This window comes from Suncus etruscus, chromosome 6 (genome assembly GCF_024139225.1).
Source record: "Suncus etruscus isolate mSunEtr1 chromosome 6, mSunEtr1.pri.cur, whole genome shotgun sequence".
NCBI classification, from domain to species: Eukaryota; Metazoa; Chordata; class Mammalia; order Eulipotyphla; family Soricidae; genus Suncus; species Suncus etruscus.
Window position 1 is genome coordinate 33,893,585 of NC_064853.1, and position 23,328 is coordinate 33,916,912.

The following is a 23,328-nucleotide window of genomic DNA, read 5'->3' on the forward strand; positions in this document are numbered from 1 at the left end:
TCAGATATAGGCATCTGGCCACACACCCTACCCAGTCCGATGCCCCTGGCCCAGGTACCCGTGAGCATTCAGCCTGAGTTGCTCTGTGGGATGGAGGCCAAGCAGGCCGGGGGGGGGGGGGGGCACTCACCACTCTCTCCTTGTAGACAATGTACTTGAGCCACCTGAAGTCCTGCCACTTGAAGCCAGCCAGGACAAAGAGGGAATCACGCTCGTACTGCTCAGGCCGCTGCATGGCGCCCTCAGGGTAGGTGATGCGCAGGGTGGTCTTGCTGCCCACGTCCTTCTCAAAGCCTCTCACAGGAGCTGAGTTCAGTCTGCAGAGATGGCTAGTCAGAGCCCACCAAGGCCCTCTGCAGCTGTGGGCATTGTTTGGGCGCCCAGGAAGGAGAAGGGGGAGCTGGGCTGCCTATCATCAGTCCTTCAGCTCAGCGTCCTTCTCGAGGCTTCCTTAGGCCCCAGGAGAGCTGGCTGGATGGAGGAACTGTTCTCAATGGATGTGAGACTGGGGTTTGGCCTGGAGGCTCACCTGATCACGATGTCATAGTCGTCGATGCGGGACCCCAGGGACTTGTTGGCAAGGACCCCTCCATTGCCCACAATGATGCAGCGGCGGCAGGTGAGGCTGAGGGGAGAGGCAGAGATGACTATGGACCTTCCCCAAACTCCAACCCTCCGCCATGTGACGGGCACAGGTCCCACCCTCAGGCATCCTTGTACTCTACAGGAAAGTGCAGCATGGAAGAGGCTTACCCAGTCTGGGTCAGAGACTCTCCTGGGTGGGTGAGTGTGTGTGTGTGTGTGGGGGGGGAGAGATCTTAGGGGAAAAGGACCAGCAAGACCAGAGGACTGAAAGGAAGCCTGAGCCTCCAGGCTGGGCTTGTTTTCACCCAAAAGTTCCATGGGTCCCAGTATCCACAAGGACTACAACCTTCTCCCTCCCCCCATATCTCTGACTGTACCACCTGCTCCAGGGCTTGCTGGCTCACAGCTCATTGCTGGCCAGGACACCCCACAGCCAGCACCTCTAGGCCAACACTGGCTGATTTCACTCTAGGTCTTTGGCTCTCACCATAGTCACTCATGTGCTTCTAAGCACTTTGAGGCCCAGGTGGTGTAAAATCACCCCACACATCGTATCTGTACCTCAGTTGGGCGATGTGCCCATGGGAAGGATGCACTGGAGCTCTGATCGCCAGGAAAGCCAGCTGGGCCCTCAAGGCCTGTGCCTACCACAGCCACTGAGGGGAAGGAGGGGCTGTGACTTACCTGTCCAGGGCTGGGGTCAGGCGATACTCTTTGGTGACTGACAAGATGGCTTTGATCAGATTGTCTGTGTACAGAGGAAGGAGGCTATGTTAGAGGGCAACTGGAGTCCTCAAGAAATGTGGGCCTAGCACTCACTTTGAAGGACACAGTCCTGGGCTACAGTAGAGGTAAAGAGAGGCAAGTGTTGTGGACAAAGGCAAAACTGGGCACCTGGACTGGAAGCACAGGCCACAGAGAAACAGGTCGAAGGGAGGATAAAAAAAATGTACATAAAGTTCTGAAGAGGAAAGTGTGTAAAGTGGAATAACCACAGTGGGCAGCAATTGAATAACATCAAGCAGAGCCCTAACTGCTCACACTAAGTTTGAGCACTCTATTGCCAGATATATAACACCAAAAGTCCTACCTAGCAGCTAAAACAGCAATAAAATGAAATAAAAGCTAGGACAGAGCTATGTGTCCCAATGCAGTTGAAAAGCATAAGCAAAACATCAGTCTGAAAACACGTGCATATACATATAAATACTATTTGTTAAGCTTAAAGTATGCAAAAAGGCTATTTAATTAATATGCAAATATGTAACAGAAATGCACAAACATGAGGACTCTGAGCAACAGTAAAGCAAGTAGGACACTTCCCATACACGCAGCTAATCCAGGTTCAATCCCTAACACTCCAAATGTTCTCTGCAGCCCCACCAACAGTGATCCCTGAGTGTAATGCCAGGAGTAAGCATTCAGCACAGCTGGGCGTGGTGCAAAACAAAGAAAGAAAGAAAAGCAAAGCACAAACAAAGCACTGGCATTATAATCAGGACAAAGTTGTGCCAGAGAAGGAGGGGACAGGAGTCTGGGAAGGGCTAGAGAAATGGGCACAGAAGGTCTACACAGAGTCAGAAACATGACTTAGACTTGATTTCTCAAGTTGAATAAGAAAAACAAGTTTGGGGGCTGAAGAGATAGCACAGTGGTAGGGTGTTTGCCTTGCATGTAACCAACCCAGGACAGACTGTGGCTAGATTCTCGGTTTCCCATATGGTCCCAAGCCTGCCAGGCGCGATTTCTGAGTGCAGAGCAGGGATTAACCCTTGAGCGCCACTGGGTGTGACCCAAACTACCCCCCCTAAAAAAAGGACAAGTTTGGTGTTCATTAAATGACTTTTTTTTTTTTTTAAGAACTACACCAAGTTGTGCTCAGGAGATACAGGTGATGGAGAGACTACTTTTCTCATTTCCTTACATGAACTGTTTCTGAAATACAATAAAAGAAAAAAAAAAAAAAGAAGAAGCATAGGTCCAGAGATACAGTACAGCTGCTTTTCTTGCACACAGCTGATCCAAATTTGATCCCTGGCATACCTATGGTCCCTAAGCACTGTCAGGAGTGATCCCTAAATGTAGAGCCAGGAGTAAGCCCTGAGCATAGCTAGGTGTGGCTCAAAACTAAGCCAAATAATAACACAAAAACAGTAGCCTTCTCATAGGATAGGAAAGCTAGCACAGAGAAGATAAAGGTTCATCCCAGGTACTGTAGATTGTTCCTCAGCCCTCAGGAGGGATTCTGAACACAGACCCAGGAAAAAGTCTGGATTACAGTTGATTGTGGCACCAATTTCTACAGAATAGCTGCCTCCTTGTGATGTAGAAGACAGAGCAGATAGCATTAAGAGGCATGGCTGAGAGGTAGAGTCAAAACCTGAAAAGAATCCCATAGATTTTCTGAAGGAACTGAGCAGTTTCCCTTAGTGGCCCAGAGAGAAGAATTTTCAGAAGCAAATGGTAAGAAAGGGAAATGAGATTTGGTTGGCATCAGGGCTGCTCTTTAGCAAGTGCCTCTGACAGGGCTGCTAATGGCTCCAGAGAAGGCACAGTATTCCCTTTTCCATCTCTCATCTAACTTCTACAGAGAAGCAAATGACCACTGATTGACAAAATTCAAGGATACTCAGTTTCTTTTTTTTCTTTTTGGTTTTTGAGTCACACCTGGCAGTACTCGGCTTATTCCTGGCTCTCTGCTCAGAAATTGCTCCTGGCAGGCTCGGGAGACCATATGGAATGCCGGGATTTGAACCACCGTCTTTCTGTATGCAAGGCAAATGCCGGAGCTATCTCTCCGGCTCCTAAATTTTCCTCTTTGACTAACAAACTAAAGCCTAGATGTGTGAAGTTGCTTGTCCAAGGTAATAGCTAGTCTAATGCAGGATCTGATCCTTCTCCTGGATCCTAAAACCCCCAACTCCCCATTCACTGCAACTGCACAGGAACTTGACAAAGAAAACAGCTGTTAGATATCAGGGAGGAGCCTGAAGGCAATGGATGGGAGAGTTCCAAGAGCAGAATATTTTTGGAAGTGGGGGGGGGGGGTGTCACCCAGTGGAACTCAGGGATTACTCCTGGCTCTGCGCTCAGAAATTAAAGAGCAGAGTCTTGGACAGGGCTAGGGAAGACTGGAGGGGAACGAAATCAAGGTGTTAACAATGGAGCAAGTGATGGAGGAGATGAAGGACATTTATTGAGGATGGCCTCTATTTTCTTTGGCATTTCTCCTCATACCTAGACCCCCCAACCCCCACCCCAGTGTCAATGTCTCTGACCTCCCTATCAGCCTCACTGTGAGCTGAGCATCTCTACTGTCTCAAGACTGGAACCAGTGGCGCAGACCTGGTTCCAGCTTTTCAGTAGAGTTCAGGACGAAAGTGGAAGGAAGAGAAAAAGAACAATGGGGGCATTGTGGGTGGGGACCTCACCCTTACAAGAAGCCAGCCCCAATTTAAGGGTAGGGAGAGAGTCTAGGAGAGGAGATTCAAAGGATGAGTGGTTCATAGCTCCCAACATACCTTGACCTTTGATCCCAAAAGGTGGCACAAATTCCCGGATGCGAGTCCACTTGCGAAAGGAGTCGTCAAGAAACATGGGTGCTGGCTTGGAGAACCTGGAAGACAACAGAAACTGCTGAGGATTCCCAAATGCAATGAGGCAGAGAGCTGGTGGCCTCTTTCGGGTGCCAATCTCGGTTTGTATCTATGGAAGTCACCTGTCAGCATGCCCTTCAACCTCAGCTAGCTGGTTGTGGAGCACCGTGTAGGGTCTGGCAGATTTTGCCCAGTGAAGCCTGAGTTTGAAGGTGCAGGCTTGGTGGGTCCAGACGTGGCCAGCTGGAGGAATGGAGAGACAAGATCTGCTCAGCGAGCCTCAGTGTCTCAGAGCCAGGAGGGAGTTCGGCGGCCAACTATCCATGGCTACATCCATCAAAGTCACTGCACCCCCAATATTCCTGCAAATCTGTTCTGCTGAGCAGGACAAAACCCCAGAGCACAGCCAGAGAAGGGAGACAGACTTTTGGATAGAATTCTGGAAGATGGACCACACAGGATGTGGAGGAAAGAGAATTCACAAGGAATGGGTGAGGGGGTGAGGAGCTAGACACAGAGGTTTAGGAGAGAAGAGAAGGAACATGCGGCAGCTTGGGAGGAGACAGGGCTGGGGATAGCAAACAAGCAGGAGCCAGAGCCTTTTGGTGTCAGAGAGAACACTGGGAACCTCAATACCTTGGAGTGCAAAGGGAAACAGATTCAGCCTGGAGAGATCGGAGAGAAGGAAGGGTACATGATACTGAGAGGATGGAGAGGTCAAGTTCTCTTGGGAGAGTAGAGTGGGGCAGGCAGGTAGGCAGGGGGAGAGAACAGAACAAAATAAACAGGTTCTGCAGACACATCCAGAAAATGTGACCAGGTGTGAATCTAACACACTGTGTGGAGAGCTGGAGCATGTCAGTACTGGGTCCTGCCTGGGGTGGGTCTTGCTGGAGGCATCCCAAGGTCTTCTTGGCTGAGACGGGACCCAGGGAGATCAAGGTGCTGCTGGGGGTTCAACTCTACTGCCATCTATGGTAAGCCCAGTACTGGAGGAGGCTTCTCCAAATGCAGGAGCTGGGACTCTGCCTGGAGTCCACTCACCCCGGCAGACACACACATGACTATTAATCGTCCAGGAGGAGAATATCGAATACCATGTGGGGAGCAATAACAGATATAGACCTTCCACTCAATGTCCCCGAGCCCCCACTGTGAGCTGCTCTAATGGTTTTACTCTCCTAGTAGGGAGAGGTGGTCCTGCTGAGCCTCTGAGTGAGTACACACTACTGAGTGTTCAGAGGCCAAGCACAGCTCTCGTAACCAGTACAGGCAAGTGAAGCTAACTTCGATGTTTTAGCAGAGGGGCTGAGGACCATAGCCACGATCTAAATGAAACAGCCAAGGCCACAGTCCCTGGGTAAGCCTGCAGAAAGAGCCTCAGATGAAGGGTCAGAACTCAGCTAATATAAAATGTTTGCAAAGTTTTTCAGTCAGGCTTAGACAGGATTTGATCTATTTCTTAATGTGTACTGGATAGCTTATGCTAATAAAACCTCCTAAATCTAGCCAAGTGGCCTCTATGTTTCCCCTTTCTTTTCTTTTTGCCTCAATAATTAAAAAGTTCATTATATAATAACAATTATTATTATTATTATTATTATTATTATTATTAGATTTTGGGGCCATACCCGGTGACGCTCAGGGGTTACTCCTGGCTATGCGCTCAGAAACTACTCCTGGCTTGGGGACCATATGGGACGCCAGATCAAACCGCAGTCCATCCTAGGCAAGCACGTGCAAGGCAGATGCCTTACTGTTTGCGCCACCGCTCCAGCCCCAATAACAATTATTATTATTATTATTATTATTATTGGCCACATTGTGGATGCCCAAGGGTAACTCCTGGCTCTTTGTTCTGTGTTCCCTCCTGGAAGTGCTTGGAGAATTATATGGGATGTCAGGGATCAAACTCATGTTGGATGTGTGGGAAACAGACACTCTATCCACTATACTATATCTCCAGCCTCTCATTATATTAATTTTATTTTTCAAATAAACTTACATTTCTATCACATAATATTGTCAATTCTGATAAAAATACAGACAACAGGCCCATTTGGCATATATCTGTACTGATTCCCTACCAACCCTTTTATCTTGGGGTTTTGGGCCACACCAGGAGATTCTCAGGGTTACTCATGGTTCTGCACTCAGTAATTATTCCTGGAAATGCTCAGGAGACTATCTGGGATGCTGGGGTTTGAATGCAGGTCAGCATTCAAGACAAATGTTCTACCCTCCCATACATTTTTTTTTTTTGGATCACACCCAGCAGCACTCAGAGGTTGCTCCTGGCTCTACGCTCAGAAATAGCTCCTGACTGGCTCTGGGAACCATATGAGATGCTGAGATTTAAACTATTGTCCTTCTGCATACAAGGTAAATGCCCTACCTCCATGCTATCTCTCCAACCCCTCCCATACCATTTTTTAGTTGGCTTGGTAGACAAATCTTTCCACTTTTAAATCTATTGCTATGCAAATGGATCAAATCCCCCATTCTAGCAGAGACTGAGTCCAACAACAAAAAACACATACCGCTGTCAACGCAATATGCATCAAGATCCCAAAATTAAATGTGTGGGACATGCAAATGCAAAACTGACAATAAAAGTGAAGAACTGGGGGCCAGATTGGTGGCGCAAGTGGTAGGGCATTAGCCTTGCATGCACTAACCTAGGATGGACCGAGGTTCGATCCCCCAGCATCCCAGATGGAGGTCCCAAGCCAGGAGTGGTTTCTGAGTGCATAGCCAGAAGTAACCCGAGCATCACTGGACGTGGCCCAAAAACCACACACACACACACACACACACACACACACACACACACAATGAAAAACCATAATATTTCTGTTGTCTGTAGTCACTTCCTTCCATGTCCCTCAGTTTATACAAATAATGAATGCCCAGTGCTATGGTATTTGGAAGCAATGAGGTTATAGGGAAGGGACCCACGTGAAAAGAACAGAAGCTTTAAGAAAATGGCTGACACAGAGGCTCAACTAGCCCAATAACTCCTTAGTAACACCATGGAGAGATCTAACAATCATTTCTAATTGACCCATGCTAATCTAAGTTTTGATCATTCCATTTGCTTTTGTATTGTAACAAACACTATAAAGTAAGTTTGTTTATGCCTGCAAGGAGGCAGACTATGGTGGGAGATTGGGGACAATGGCGAAGGGAAGTCATACTCAAGAGATTGGTTTGAACACTCAATGCCTGAAATCGGTGTATATTTTATGAATGAATGACTGATAGATCATGGTGCTCTAAGTCCTCAGGAGAACCTAACCATGTTGTTACCAATCTTGAACTTCAGCTTCCAGAAATGCAAATAATCAATTACTGTGGTTAAGTCACCCTATCTGTGGGTTTTGTTACATCAGCAAGATGCTCACTAAGATAGTAAGTAATGGGCAGACAATGCATAAAAACCATGGGCAGTAACATTATATGGGCTGGATAGGGATCCTTAAAAATTTTCTTTCTGGGGCCGGAGAGATAGCATGGAGGTAAGGTGTTTGCCTTTCATGCAGGAGGTCATCGGTTCGAATCCCGGCGTCCCATATGGTCCCCCGTGCCTGCCAGGAGCAATTTCTGAGCCTGGAGCCAGGAATAACCCCTGAGCACTGCCGGGTGTGACCCAAAAACCACCAAAAAAATTTTTTTTTTCTTTCTAGGGGCCGGAGAGAGAGCATGGAGGTAGGGCATTTGCCTGGCATGCAAAAGTACGGTAGTTCGAATCCTGAAGTCCCATATGGTCCCCCAAGCCTGCCAGGAGCAATTTCTGACTATAGAGCCAGGAATAACCCCTGAGCGTTGCCAGGTGTGACCCAAAAACCAAAACAAAAAAAAATTCTAAGGGACCAGAGAGATAGCATGGAGGCAGGGCGTTTGCCTTGCATGCAGGATGGTGGTTCAAATTCCGGCATCCCATATGGTCCCCTGAGCCTGCCAGGAGCTATTTCTGAGCATTGAGCCAGGAGTAACCCTTGAGTGGTGCTGGGTGTGACCCAAAAACCAAAAAAAATTCTTTTTCTTTCTAAAGGCCGGAGAGATAGCACAGTAGTAGGGCGTTTTTGCCTTGCACACAGCCGACCCAGGATGAACGGTGGTTCGAATTCTAGCACCCCATATAGTCCCAGAGCCAGCCAGGGCAGTTTCTGAATGTAGAACCCAGAGTAACCACTGAGTGCAGCCAGGTGTGACCCCCCACCCAAAAAAAATTTCCTTCTAGGGTTGGGGCAACAGCACAGTGGGTAGGGCATTTTGTCTTTCATGTGGCTGACCCAGGTTCTATCCCCAGCATTTCATGTGGTCCCCGAAGTCTGCCAGGAGTGATTTCTGAGCACAGAAACAGGAATAACCCCTGAGTACAGCTGCGTGTGGCCCCCAAACAAACAAATAAAAAAGCTGTGCCCTATTGCTCAGCGGGCTCAGCATCTGCTTTGCCCTGGGAGACCTGGGTTCTATGTTCCTCATTGCAGGACTGTCTGAGCACTACCAGGAGTGTTCCAAACACTGTTAGAAATAGATCAAAGGGGCCCGGAGAGATAGCACAGTGGCGTTTGCCTTGCAAGCAGCCGATCCAGGACCAAAGGTGGTTGGTTCGAATCCCGGTGTCCCATATGGTCCCCCGTGCCTGCCAGGAGCTATTTCTGAGCAGACAGCCAGGAGTAACCCCTGAACACCGCCGGGTGTGGCCCAAAATAAAAAAAAAAAAAAAAAAAAAAAAAGAAATAGATCAAAGGGGCCGGTGAGGTGGCGCTAGAGGTAAGAGTCTGCCTTGCAAGCACTAGCCAAGGAAGGACGCACTTAGCCAGTAGTAACTCCTGAGCAGCAAATGGTGTGGCACAAAAAAAAAAAAAAAAAAAGAAAGAAATAAAAGAAAGAAATAAAAGAAATGGATCAAAACCAGAGGCCAGGAGGTGGAGCGATAATGCAGTGGTAGGGCTTTTGCCTTGCATGTGGCTGATCCAGGACAGATCTTGGTTCTATCTCTGGCATCCCATATGGTCCCCAAGTCAGGAGCGATTTCTGAGTGCCTAGCCAGGATTAACTAACCCCTGAGCATCACCAGGTGTGGCCCAAAAACCAAAACCAAAATCTAAAAATAAACCAGAGGCCAGAGCACAGCACAGTGAAGGGGGTGGTTGTTTGCCTTGCATGTAGCCAACCTGAGTTTGATTCCTGGCATCCCATATAGTCCACTCAGCCTGCCAGGAGCGATTTCTGAGCCCAGAGTCAGGAGTAACCCCCAAATGTTGCCAGGTGTGGCTCAAATACACACACACATATAAAATCAAAATCCAAAAACTGTTTGCTTACAAACAGCGTATGTTTTTTGTTTAGGGCTGCACCTGGTAGTGCTAAGAGCTTACTCCTGGCTCTGTGCTCAGGGATCACTTCTGGAGGTGTTCAGGGACCATTTGTAGTGCCAGAACATCAGTCATCTGGATACAAAGCAAGGACCTTAACCTGTGTTTAACCTCTGGCCCTATAACATTTTTATTCCCTGCTAGTTGGGTACTCCTACATACAAAATGTATGTACTCTTCTGTGCTGTTAGTAGATTTTTGGACCACACCCAGCAGTGCTCAGGATTCATGCCCGGAGTTTGGAGACCAATTGGGGTGCTGAGGATCAAACACAGGCAAGAGTAGGCAACCCCTGCCTACTCTATTATAGCTCTAGCCCCTCTTTTCTTTCCATTTGTGCATATATTTTGTTTGCTTGCTTTGTGACACATCCAATTGTGCTCAGGGTTTACTCCTGACAGTGTTTGGGGAAGCATATATGATGCTGGGATTGGGGTTGGCCACATTCAAGCACTGTAACTCCTTTATTATCTCACCAGTCCCCTGCACATATAATTTGGTTTTCAGGCCACACTGATGGTGCTGGGACCAAACCTCAGGTTAGCCACATACACAGAAAGTGCTCTACCTGCTACACTATCTCTCCAGCCTCTATTTAAAACCATTTTATTAAGGAAATATTCAAATAAAAAAAAAAAACCCATCAATGTAGGGAAGCCCCCACAGAACCATTATCAAGGTTCAGCAACTACCAATCACAATTCCTTTCAGTTTTTTATACTTTATATTCAATTTCTCTATTATTTTGGAAAATCCTAGAAATCACGCCATTTTATCTATAAAATATTTCAGTACTGGTTTCTTTTTCTTTGTATAGACTATTAGTTTCTAAATAAAAAGAACACTTAGGGTTGGGAGACCGTAGCACCACATATGGTCTTTTTACCCTGCCAGAAGCAATCCCTGATCACAGTCAGGAGTAATCCCTGAGTGTTATGGGATGTGGTCCAAACACTCCCTTCTCCCCACCAAAATAATAAAGGACACTTAAACACATAACCACTGGGCTGGAGAACTCACACAGGGATTATGTAACTTAAAGTTCTATGCTTTCATAATACCAACTAATACCTAGCTTTCAAATTTCTACTATAGTCTCATTAATTTTTCTTTTCCTTTTGCCCCTCATTGTCTGGAATTGAACCCAGCTTGCACTTTACCATCTCTTTCTCCCTTATTAGTATTGACTATTACTCAAACTTGTTTATACTTTGCATGGCTATCACTAGGTCTCTTTAAAAGGTTCCCATCTCTTTCTTTTTCCCCCTGGCCTTTTCATCTTGGCTTGTGAATCCCTTTGACACGCCCCAGTAATCTTAGATAATGTCTTTGCTTTCTAGTATGAAAGATATTCCAGGCTTGTCTTATTCATTTCTAGCCACTACCTGGAATTGTTCATTTTCCAAGGAACCCTGGCTCTTTCTAAATGGAAATGTACTTAGAGATCAACATCTGGGTGACTAGGGATGTTCATGTCACTAGGGGTCAGGGATAGAAAGTCGGAAAATTAATTTTTTAAAAGAGAAAATACAGCATACATTTATTTTGGTATTCCCAATTTAAATTTAGGGTTATAATATTTGCATTGATCTTTTAATTTTTATTTTTAATAGCTTTATTAACATAAGTCATCTATTTATCGTCTCTAATTTTACATTTGTACCTTTCTTATGCTAACATTTTTTTATAGTGCCAGCAACACAAATTAGCTGTTTTATTCTAATACACAAGTACACAGAGATACAGTGTTATTACTAACATCGTTAGCACTAAAAACAATGTAAAGGAATCAGAGTGTAGCACAGCGAGTAGCATGTTTGCCTTCCATGAGGCCAACTTGAGTTCGATCCCCGACATCCCACAGGGTCCCCCAAGCCTGCCAAGAGTAATTTCTGAGTGCAGAGCCAGGAGTAACCTCTGTGTGCCACCAGTTGTGCCCCAAAAACCTAACTAATCAAATAAACAAAACATAAATGTTTCTTTGGGGGAAGGGTGAGAACATAGCTAGCAGTGCTTAGGGCTCACCTAGGAAGCTATGAATAGAACCAGGGTTGGCCATGTGTAAGGCAAGGGCCCAATCTGCTGTACTGTCTCTGTAGCTCCACAGTTTCAAGTTTCTTTGCAGTTCTTTTGCCAAAGTAATTTGCCTATATCTCTATTCAATCCTGAGGGTATATTCCACTAGAGAAATATAGGCAAATTACTTTGCTTTTGCTACTTGAAATATTCTGAATTTAATTTATCAACGAAATATAGGTTCATTTGTTTCATTTTGCTCTTGCTTTTTAGGAATTGCTTGTTCTTCATTTTAATTTAATTTTGTTTTATGATGATATAAAACTTTACATGGTTTCAAAATTAAATTCACCATGATACAGAGAGTCTAATTTCATCTTTGTGACTCCGATTATTTCTATGCCCAATAATATTTATTTTCAACAATTTTTATTTCATTTTTTCTTTTTCTTTCTTTGTGGGGGGTTTGGGGCCACACCTGGTGATGCTCAGGGGTTACTCCTGGCTATGTGCTCAGAAATCGCTCATGGCTTGGAGGACCATATGGGACGCTGGGGATCAAACTAAGGTCCATCCTGGGTCAGCCGTGTGCAAGGCAAGCACTGCAAGCGCCCTACCACTGTGCTATCGCTCCGGACCCCCTATTTTTTAAGGGTCACACTGATGGTGCTCAGGGGTTATTTCTGGCTCTGTGCTCATAGCAGGTTCAAGGGACCATATGAGATGCCAGGATCAAACCCGAGTTGGCCACTTGCAAAGTAACGTGTTACCCTCTGTGCTCATGCGTAGGATGCTTAGGGGTTACCCAGGACTCTGTATTCAAGAATCACTCCTGGCATTACTTGGGAATACAACTTGGATCAGATGAGTGCAAGGCAAGTGCTTTACCCCCTATCCTTCTAATCCCTCCACTTGTAACATTTGTGTTTTATTTTTGTGGCACTGGGGATAAAACCTAGGACCTCACACATATAAAGTAAATGCTTGGGGCTGGAATGCTTGCATGTGACTAACATGGGTTCAAACCCCAGTGCCCCATATGGTCCCCAAGTCCCACCAGAAGGACCTGAGTGTAAAGAGATAAGTCCTGACCACTGTCAGATGTAGCTCTAAAACTCCCCCCTCCCGCAAATCCCAACAGAATGTCCCCTCAAAAAACCCAACAACAACAACAACAACAAAACCAACAACAAAACACAACCCAAATGCTTTATCCCTGATTAACAGTCTGGCCCTTTTGTTATTCTATTTTTTTTTTTTGGTGGGGGCACGCCCAGCAGCATGCAGGAACCATCCCCAGGCACAGTGCCCAGAAGCCACTCCTGATGGTATTCTCAGGTCATGCAGTACCAAGGATTAAACTTGGGCTCTGAATGTAAAGCAGTATTTTAGCCCCTTAGTTATCTCTCCAACCAAAACCAAGTTATAAATTTTTCCTTTGAATTTTGGGCCACACCTGGTAGTGCTCGGGGCTTACTCCTGGCTGAGCTTAGAGTCACTCCTATCAGGCTCACATGTAATGCAAATGATCTACTGCTGAGATATATTCCTAGTGCTCTCTCTCTCTCTCTCTCTCTCTCTCTCTCTCTCTCTCTCTCTCTCTCTCTCTCTCTCTCTCTCTCACTCACTCACTCTCTCTCTCACTCTCTCTCTCTCTCTCTCATAAGCAACCATGTGTATTTCTATCCCCATCTTTAATAAAATTGTTTCATACTATTGATACTTTCACCTACTGATTTTTTTTGGGTGTGGAGCCTCAGATAGTGCTCAGTGGTCCCAAAGACCTAGGGGGTCACTTCCAGTGACTCATGGCCAACTAAACTGGTAGGTGGGTTCAATGCTAGAGCCTGGGAATATGGTGCCACTTAAGCCTTGTAGTCCAGGGATCATCCCACGCACCTCAGTGGTGCTCAGGGGCCGACAGGATCATATTGGGATGCTTGGGGAACCATGTGACACTGGGGATCAAATAGGTAAGAAACATGTAAGACACAGCCCTTAAGCTCTGTACTCTTTAACCTTTCTCTTTTCTTTTTTTTTGTTTTTGGGCCACAACTGATGATGCTCAGAGGTTACTCCTGGCTATGACTTAGAAATCGCTCCTGGCTTGGGGGACCATATGGGACACAGGAGGATCAAATCGCAGTCTGTCCTAGGTTAGCACATGCAAGGCAAACGCCCTACTGCTTGTGCCACTGTCCTGGCTCCTCTCTTTCCTTCTTTATTTTTCCTTTAAAAAATAGAAGAAAGGAAAGTATTGTGAGTGATTTGGGTGAAGTGAGGAGTGAGGGAGAAAACAGGGTTTCTATCACTTTTCCTAAGAAAACAGAACTTCTGGGGGCCAGAGAGATAGCATGGAGGTAAGGCATTTGCCTTGCATGCAGAATGAAGGGGGGTCGAATCCCTGACATCCCATATGGTACCACGTGCTTGTCAGGAGTGATTTCTGAGCGTAGAGCCAGGAGTAACCCCTGAGTGCTGCCGAGTGTGACCCAAAAATCAAAAGAAAGAAAGAAGAAAGAAAGAAGAAAGAAAGAAAGAAAGAAAGAGAGAGAGAGAGAAAGAAGAAAGAAAGAAGAAAGAAAGGAGAAAGAAAGAAAGAAAAGAGAGAGAGAAAGAAAGGAAGGAAGGAAGGAAGAAAGGAAGGAAGGAAGGAAGGGAGGGAGGGAGGGAGGGAGGGAGGGAGGGAGAAAGGGAGGGAGGGAGGGAGGGAAGGAGGGAGGGAGGGCCCGGAGAGATAGCACAGTGGCATTTGCCTTGCAAGCAGCCGATCCAGGACCAAAGGTGGTTGGTTCGAATCCCAGTGTCCCATATGATCCCCCGTGCCTGCCAGGAGCTATTTCTGAGCAGACAGCCAGGAGTAACCCCTGAGCACCACCGGGTGTGGCGAGAAAGAAAGAAAGAAAGAAGGAAGGAAGGAAGGAAGGAAGGAAGGAAGGAAGGAAGGAAGGAAGGAAGGAAGGAAGGAAGGAAGGAAGGAAGGAAGGAAGGAAGGAAGGAAGGAAGGAAGGAAGGAAGGAAGGAAGGAAGGAAGGAAGGAAGGAAGGAAGGAAGGAAGGAAGGAAGGAAGGAAGGAAGGAAGGAAGGAAGGAAGGAAGAAAGAAAGAAAGAAAGAAAAAGAAAGAAAGAAAGAAAGAAAGAAGAAAGAAAACAGAGCTTCCAGCATTCTGCTCCACCCACCCAGGGCACCTGGAAAAAGGCCTGCATAGGTCAGGACAGGTCAGATCTGCCATAGCACCTATGTGACATGGACACTCACAACTCGCCATCCCCAGAAGCTGTCAAGTACAGCTGTCAAGCTGTACTGAAGCCCACTTGTTCTGCAGGGCAGGGTGGGGACAGGTAGAGTTTTTTGGAAAGCCATGGACTGGCTGGAGAGAACTGCTCTTTGCAGGAAAAGGAAAGCCAGTCCTAACCTTAGTGAAGGCCTTAGAGCAGGACAGAAAGAACACTGCCTTTCTTCTCTGCAGAAAAGTATTTCAGGAAGAGGCAAAGCAGTAAAGCAAAACAGTTTTACTGAAAAAAATTTAGAGAAATATGAGGGGTGTGTGTGTGTGTGTGTGTGTGTGTGTGTGAGAGAGAGAGAGAGAGAGAGAGAGAGAGATACGGGGGTATTCAAGAGAGAAGAGGGCTTCATTAGAAGGGAAAACAGCCATTTTCTAACCTTTCTTAAAGCTTTTTATATTAGCCATAAAGCCTTTGAGCTACACTTACAAATATTTCTCTAGGTTTATTTATTTACTTGGCCTACAGTGTGTTTTCTTTTCTTGCACTCCCCCTTTTGCAGAGACTTGTTAGATCTTTTTGGGGCCACACCCGGATATACTCAGGAATCACTTCTGACAGTTCTCAGGGAACTATACATGGTGCCTGTGACAGAACCAGGGTCAACTCTGTGCAAGAAAAGAGCAATGAATATTCGGCCTCAGTTTCTTCACCTCCTATTCACTCTATACACCCTGGGCATTAGTTCTGGGCATTAGTTCTACCCATAGGGCACTGCATGGCTTCCAGAATAGTCAGGTCTGTCTTCATACACAATCCCATCTGAAACCCATCCTTCCCACTGCATTCCCTGTCCCAACCCTTCTCTCCCTCATTGCTTGAAAAACCCTTCTAGCTCCCTAAGCTTGGATACTTCTGCCTCTGGGCAGCTCCTCAGATGCCCAGGTACCATTGTATGCATCATCAGAGTTGGCACTGCATTTTGCTCAGGCCCCTGTGGTGGCTCAGTGCCTGCAGAGGCCTTAAAAATTGTGCCAGGGCCATAAACAACAGGAAATAGGGTGAGGTGATAAAGAGTGTGTGGTGTGTTGGTATTAATACTGCAAGAGGCATGGCAGGGCCTCAAATAATATCTGGTGCAGCGCAGGGGCTTTTGGATTCTAGGCTGGTCCAGAGAGTAACGAACCAGGCCAGGGGTTTGGCTAGGATGGAAGTAGCCATTGGGGTACAATATGACCAGCCAGAGTTGTAGGGGTGTAAGACACACCTGACCTGCTTGGCCTGGCCTGGGGGGAGCAGGGCCGGGTGGGGCAGCCTTCCTGCAGGAAGGGCCAGCCAGCATGTGAGGCAGCCTGGCTCAGGTTTCACAGGGTGTGTGAGTGCGTGAGAAGGAGCTGGGTGGGCGGAAGGCTGGCAGCTGCCAACGGACCTGCCCCTCTTTTCTCCGGGGCTCCCAGAGTATAGCAGCTTGGGGACTTGGGACTCTAGAACAAAATACTGATAATGAGTCTGGACTTCTCACAGCAAGGCCAAGACCCATGAGATAGAGGACCAGGAAGGGCCACCTGGAACTCTCCAGCTCATTCCCAGACCAGTACCAGGGTAGGGTTCCAAAACACTTGGCTCACAATAGCATCTGCCCCCCACCTTCAAACCTCAGCTATTCTTAGGACCATCCTAAAGCAGCTGGTGTCTCCTTCAAAGAGGAATTATGGGGGGCACCAGAAGGTACAAAGAAGATCTCCCTCCAAGTACCCCACAACTCAACTGAAATGGGTCCCTAGCCGTATGTATGCTGAGGCTGGGCAGTGTGCAGCATCAGCTCTGTTCCATGTCATAGCCACCAGCCTGCTTCCCCTAGCTAGCAGGGGCTGCTAAGCAGCACCAAGACTGTATGTAGGATACAGTGGGATGAAGAGGTCTTGTGAGCAGACCCAGTACATGAATGCTGATCCCTCAAGAACTCTCACTATCTATGGGGCAGAAGCTGAGCCTGCAGACCACCTTCCTGAAACCGTTTACAGGAAGTGAGGGTGGTGCCAGCAGAGGGAGACACTATATCTGGCCTGTGTGGGCTCCTGCTGTGCTCCCCAAACCCCATCCAAGACCTGTATGTTTCGCTGGTCCATGAGCCCAGTCATCCAGGCATGCATGCTCTGAGAGGCTCATCAGGCTTTGCTTGCTGCCACCTAAGTGGGTCCCACAGGAGAAAGGAAGGGACCTGGAGGGGCAGGGAGAACTGGCCGCGAAGGGCAACCAGTCAGTGAGTAGTGGCAACAAGAAGTGCTTTGGTACTTCCTTAATGGGAGCAGGCAGGATGGAAAAGGCAGCCCTAGCCAATGACAACTTGCAGCAGCATGCTGGAGGAGTTGGTAGTGGGGTGGGGTGGTGGGGTCCCTACAGGGATAGGCACCCTAGGCATTTCCTGAGGCATGAAGGGCAGACACAGTCAAAAAAGGCTTCCTGAGAAAGTATGTCTGGGGGGTCCTGAAGTTCAGAACAGGAGGGGTGCAAAGGCCTTAGGTCACTGAGGGGTATGGGAACAGGGTTTTGAAGGGAAGGATTACGTACTGAGCTGAATCTTGAGACACAGGCAACACAGCCTGGCTATATCCAGGCAAGGGCCCAGGGAGCAGAGGCAGAGCACCTTCCTCCACCACAAGGAAAGTGTGGACATGAGAAAGGGCAAGCGCAGGCCACCCAGGACGGAGTTCAGCCATACCCCACCCAATCATTATACCCCTGTGCCCTCCTGAGAGGTGAGAAGCATAGGTTGTTTCTCTGTGCATGTGAGTCTGTATGCATGTGTGTATGTGTGTGCCCATGTGTGTGCCATATACTTCTCCTTCCTGGACATGGGTGGCCACGACATCCTGGTTACAAGAGTAGAACTGAGTAGCTGGGACAAGACTGTCTGGCACCAAAACTGAAAATGTCTCTTATCTGACTTGAACTTATTTTGGTTTGTTTGTTTGTTTTTGGACTATATCTGGCTATGCTTGGGGGTTACTCCTGGCTCTATGTTCAGGGATTAATCCTGGCAGTACTCAGGAAACCATACAGGATGCCGGGGATGAAACCTGGGTGAGCAGTGTGCAAGGCAACTGTATTACCTGCTGTGCTATATCTCCAGGCTCTGCCTTAAATTTTTGTGTGTGACATCAGCATGGCCACTAGTGCTCCACCCAGGGCACATCCCTGACCCCTACTATCTGGACGTTTTCCCTTTTTTGGCTTTGGGCCAACCTGGCAGTGCTCAGGGCTTACTTCTAGCTCATTGCTGGGGGGAGGGGGAGGGAACACTCTTGAGGATCTGGGGGATCCATATGGGGTGCTGGTGACTAGACCCAGGTTAGCTTTGTGCAAGGTAAGTGGCCTACCTGCTTTATTTTCTCCAGACCATGGACATTAAAAAAAAATTGCCAGCCCTGAGCTAAGTAGACAAAGGTCAACTTCTGTGGCTAGAGAGACTGTCTAGCCAACGGCAGAGGGAGGCAGCAGGAGGTGGAAAACTGCAGTGTCAGGCTCATTATCCCAGCCTGGACAAAGAGCCAACCTAACATCAGAAGCATTGATTCCAGAAACCACTCAACACATCTGATTTGGGTTGCTACCACCTGTGACAGCTTCCTAAGGGGCGAAGTTTCTTGAAGCCCTTTGGTTAAGTTTTCACAGTTCCTGTACCTGGCTCCTCTCTATCTTCCTCCTCTTTCCTTCTTCCTTTTCTTATGCTCTCGTAAAGTGCAACTTTTGACTTTCTAGAATCTGCTAGCCCTTTGTGTTTCATGCACTCATACTTGCCCTGGGCTTTTTTTTTCTGGAATTCTCTTCTCATTCCTATACTGAATTTCCACTTATTCTTCAAGATTCAATTTTCACACCTGCCAAGGTCTTCCTTGAGCACTGACTGGTCTGGTCTCCTCCAGCCTCACTATGGAGGTGTGCTTTGCTCCAGGCACCCTTCCCCCAGACTAGGAACCAGCTCCCCACTCACTGAGGCACAGTAGATCCTCAGTGGCTGCCTTCATTAGAGGGAGGCCCCATTCAGGGAACAGGCTCCACAGAATGTGTGTATTCCCTTTATGAGCCACCAGGCCTGGATTCCTGCTCCCTTTCGGGGGCCTGGGAAGAACCAATGTGGCCCCTCAAGGCACTCTGGGCCTCAAGGGCCACACTTCCCATGGTGTCTCCACAGAATAGCCCCAGAGTATACTCCTGGGATCTGAAGTGCTGCCAGTTACTAGCCCTCTGCCTGTTGGAGCTTGGAGACACATCTATGTCCAGACAGGCTGGAGCCACATGCATGACACATATGACAGGGAGCGGGGGCAGGGAGGGGGTCTGTGCTGAGGGAAAGGAGGCAGGCCATGCCTGAGGCCTTTCAGGGGGGCAGTGCCCAGCCCAGCTGACAGGGCTCCTTGCTGACAGCTTCTTCTTAGAGTGGATGAAGCAAGGAGAGAAGGGGCCTGTGCCTTCTGAGGAGGGGAGGGAAATGTGGAGCTGAGGAGCAGCCATCTCAGGCAGGCAGCCTTCAGAAGCCACAGAAGCCCCAGCCCAGGGGCACAAAGACCTCTGTCTTCATGACCACATCACTCATATGTGCTGAACCTGTGTTTATCCCAGGCACTGGGTTGGCGACAGGGAAGCTGACAACCAATAGCCCAGTATCTTTGCCTTGAGGGATAGAGGATGGGCAGCCAATGTCAAAGACAACTGTGAAAGACCATGAACACCCCTCCTCCTCCAAGTACCAGGTAGGAACTCTCACCCTGGTACCTTCCTGTATCCTAAACCCTAAACCATCTCCACACACAGTGTGTGTGTGTGTGTGTGTGTGTGTGTTACACAAAGTGATGCTCAGAGCTTACCCCAGGCTCTGCATGTAGGGATCCTGGTAGGACTTGGGAGACAAAGTGGGGTGCTGAGAATCCAATCTGACTGACCTTGTGCAAGGCAAGTGCCCAATCTGCTGTGGTATCTCTTTAGTCCAAGGCTGTGACCATGTGACCAATGTAACTATTAAAGTCCCTCAGGACACACACACACACACACACACACACACACACACACACACACACACGCACACACACTCATGTGAGAGAAGGGACAGAGCTGTGCTCCAGTGAGAGCAGTTTCAGGGGAACTGGGTATGGAGGGGATAGACATGGGGCTGGAAGCTGGAGATGGTGAGGGATGGTGTGGGACAGAGTGGGATGGTGGAGTAGAGTGGGTCAGTCTGAGATATGGTGTGGGATGAGTGGGATAGAGCAGGATAAAGTAGGATGAGTGGGATAGTGTGGAATAGGAAGGCCTGTGTATCCTGTGGGAAGGGGACAAGAGAGAAGTGCAAGGGTAGGGTCAGAGTTCAAAGGCAGGGACGGTAGTTAAAATCCTGGCACCCCATATGATCCCCCGTGCCTGCCAGGAGCGATTTCTGAGTACAGAGCCAGGAGTAAACCCTGAGTGATGTTGGGTGTGACACAAAATCAAAGGTAGGGACAGAGGATAGGGTACCTTTACCTAGAAACTGGGGTGGGAAGGGGACTGTGAACTTTTTTTTTTTTTTGGTTTTTGGGCCACACCCAATGGCGCTCAGGGGTTACTCCTGGCTATCTGCTCAGAAATAGCTCCTGGCAGGCACGGGGGATCATATGGGACGCCAGGATTTGAACCAACCACCTTAGGTCCTGGATCAGCTGCTTGCAAAGCAAAAGCTGCTGTGCTATCTCTCCAGGCCCGGACTGTGAACTCTTGAGCTGTGAACCTGAGGTGCTGTGAATGATCACCCACAGACTTCTCTGGAAAGTCTAAAACAGTGGGGGAGCTGGGGCAATTTGTATGGTGAAGGCATGGGACATCACTAAGGATAAGTTTGGAAGGACCAAAGATTACTGAGCAGAGGCAGTGCACAGGACAAACAGAGGTGGAGGGACCTTAGCCCCAGGAGCAAAAGCAGCAAAGGGGCCCCATCAAGCTGGGGCACTGCAATGCCAAGTGAGATGGCATAATAGGAGTGTGAGATGCAGGAGCAGGGCACAGGGTAAGTCAGGATGGCAGAGCTGATCTACATAAGCTTGGCCAGAGTTTGTCCTTCATCAGCCCCATCTCCCAGCATCATGGTCCTACAGTCACAACAAATCTGTCTTGCCACTTGGATGGCAGCCCTCCGAGTCACTCTTGACTCATCTCTTTTTCTTGGCTGCATCTCATTCAATTCATCAGAAAATCCTGCTAATCTTCAAACAGATGCTAAATCCCGTCACATCTCTCTCTCCTGGTCAGAGCTAGCCTGCCTAAATTAGTACTTCTGAACAACTGTGATGTCATGACCAGCTTCCCTGCTGGCCCTACAACCATTTCTTGAGAAAGACCAGAGGACACTTGTGAAGACAGCTGGATACACGGTTCCTGTGTCCTGTTCCACTGTCCTGAGGAGAGCCAAGCTTCACACCAATGCCTCCTCCTCCTAGCTCAGATGAACACCTCCTATTCATCCATGAGCTGCACATGGCCTCTTGTTGCAGACAAGCTTTATCTGTAACAACAATTTCCAGAATCCCTGGATCTTCCTTGGGCTGGCTCTGTGCCTTCAGTCTGGCCTCTGTTCACATGTCTGTTCCTCAGACAAGCCTTCTCTGCCTCCTCTGCTGACACTGAGGGTCTTTTTCCCATCACCAACACATCATCTTGTTTTATTTAATTAGTCATCATTTACTATTAATTAATATCTCTTCTGGGTTTCGTCCGCCTAGCTCTCTATTTACTGTCAGCAATCCAGACTCTATGATCCGGCCAGGTACAGTAGGTGCTGAATAAATGTTTGCTAAGTGAGATCAGAGAGCTGAGAGATGCCTCCTACAAAATCCCTAATGCTACTTCTTCCTCTCTTTACAGAGGAAGAGTCTGCTGCTCTTCTATCAATCTCACCGTCCCAGGGAGGTCTGGGGAAAAAAGGCTGTAAAACCTGGCTGTTTTAAGAAGGTAGAGGGCAAGCTTCCAATGCCTGAGCCCAACAGGTAGCTGTTGAATCTCCATTTCAGTCTCAGGCCTGGATCCTGACACAGACAAAGGTATCTAGTTCAGCTACCTCAACGGCTACCTACCTACCACCTTCCTTCCTATCACCCACTTTCCCTCTCTCCTTCCTTCCTTCCTTGTTCTGGGGCCATGGTCCTCAGGGCTTACTCTTAGCTTTGTGCTCAGGGATCACTCCTGACCTGGGGACCATACAGGATGCTGGGAATTGAATCCAGGTGAGTGAGCTATGTGCAAGGCAAGCACCCTACCCACTGTTCTATCTCTCTGGCCCATGCCCAGATTTTATTTATTTTTTTAAACATTCATGTATCTTCTCTTCCTCTTCCTCTCTTCTTTTCAGTGAAGAGCCCCAAAAGATAATCGATCCAGCTGCTTGCTGTCTAGGGGCTTAAGTGTCCCAGAACGCTTGGCCCAGAGGGGCAATGCAGGGGTACACTTCACAGGCAGCCTTCTTGGCCCCAGGTGATGTCCACCAGCTGCTTCCTTTAGTTAGGACCTCAGCACTAATCTTGTTTTGGAGACAATGGGTGAGGCCTCCAGAGTAGAAGAATTCTTTCTTTCTAAACAATGACCACATGGAATGGCTCAGGCTAGTGATGGATGGGAACTCAGCCTACTGTCCAGGCACACAGGGACAAAGGACCTCCAGCACTGATGCTACTTCTCATTCAGGGTGGTGGTTTGGGGCTGGGTGGGGGGGGGGGGAATAAGAGGCATGCTTGATGTTACTCCAGGGGCCAGGGTCACTGCTGGCAGTGCTGGGGGGCATGTAAGGACAGAAGAGACATAAGAGAAACAAGGAGACAGAAATCAGGAGTACAGACACTGTAGGCACATGCTCTGCCATGTGAGTCATACTTCAACCCCTCCTTACTTGTACTGTCTGCCCCATTGCAAGCACAGTGCTGTACTGGCTACTCCTACTCCTACCATTTCTTTCTTCTCTGGCACCCTGAACCCTGCCAAGGCAGGAATCTTTCCCCTGAACCCACAAAAAGGTGAGAGGCAGGTACTCCAGTCAGTGTCTCATCTTTCTATCCAGCTCTGATGTTCAAAGCAGCCCTTGGTGGTTGGGTCGGGCTGGGGACGGGCAACAGAGAACAGATGAACAATTCACCTTGGTAATGGGGTCTATGGCCACAGCATCCCATCACTTCCTTTACACACAGACTCTCCTGAGTGTGATGCTCTCCAATGGACTCAGCACCTCCCAGCATCTGGCCTCCTTCAGAAAGGCAGTTAGAGACTTGCTTAAACCCCTCCCCAGTCTCAAGGTGCACAGTATCCTGTACACAAGCAAACCCTGGCCTGGCCAACTTGTAGAAGGTTTTCAGATGTGCATTTTAGACAGACTCTAATTCCTCATCACCAAGCAAGCCCACAGGAGATGGGATGCTCTGAGATACCATCCTTCCCTCCCACTGATAGCAAGGCCTTTAGTTTTGATGTGTCCATCCAGGTTCTGTTGCTTTTCTGACCACCAG

The 23,328-nt window shown here is 48.0% G+C and overlaps 1 protein-coding gene across 2 annotated transcripts in view; it reads right to left on the minus strand.

Moving 5' to 3' along the window:
* The window catches only part of ST3GAL3 (ST3 beta-galactoside alpha-2,3-sialyltransferase 3), a 246,338-nt gene that overhangs the window by 19,351 nt on the left and 203,659 nt on the right, over positions 1–23,328 (minus strand). For both annotated transcript variants that reach the window (XM_049774906.1, XM_049774905.1), the window contains 4 exons: positions 4,107–4,201; positions 1,270–1,333; positions 530–625; positions 131–317 (listed from right to left, as the gene is read on the minus strand). In XM_049774906.1, the coding sequence (XP_049630863.1) occupies positions 131–317; positions 530–625; positions 1,270–1,333; positions 4,107–4,201 (442 nt within the window). The remainder of the gene's footprint in view (positions 1–130; positions 318–529; positions 626–1,269; positions 1,334–4,106; positions 4,202–23,328) is intronic.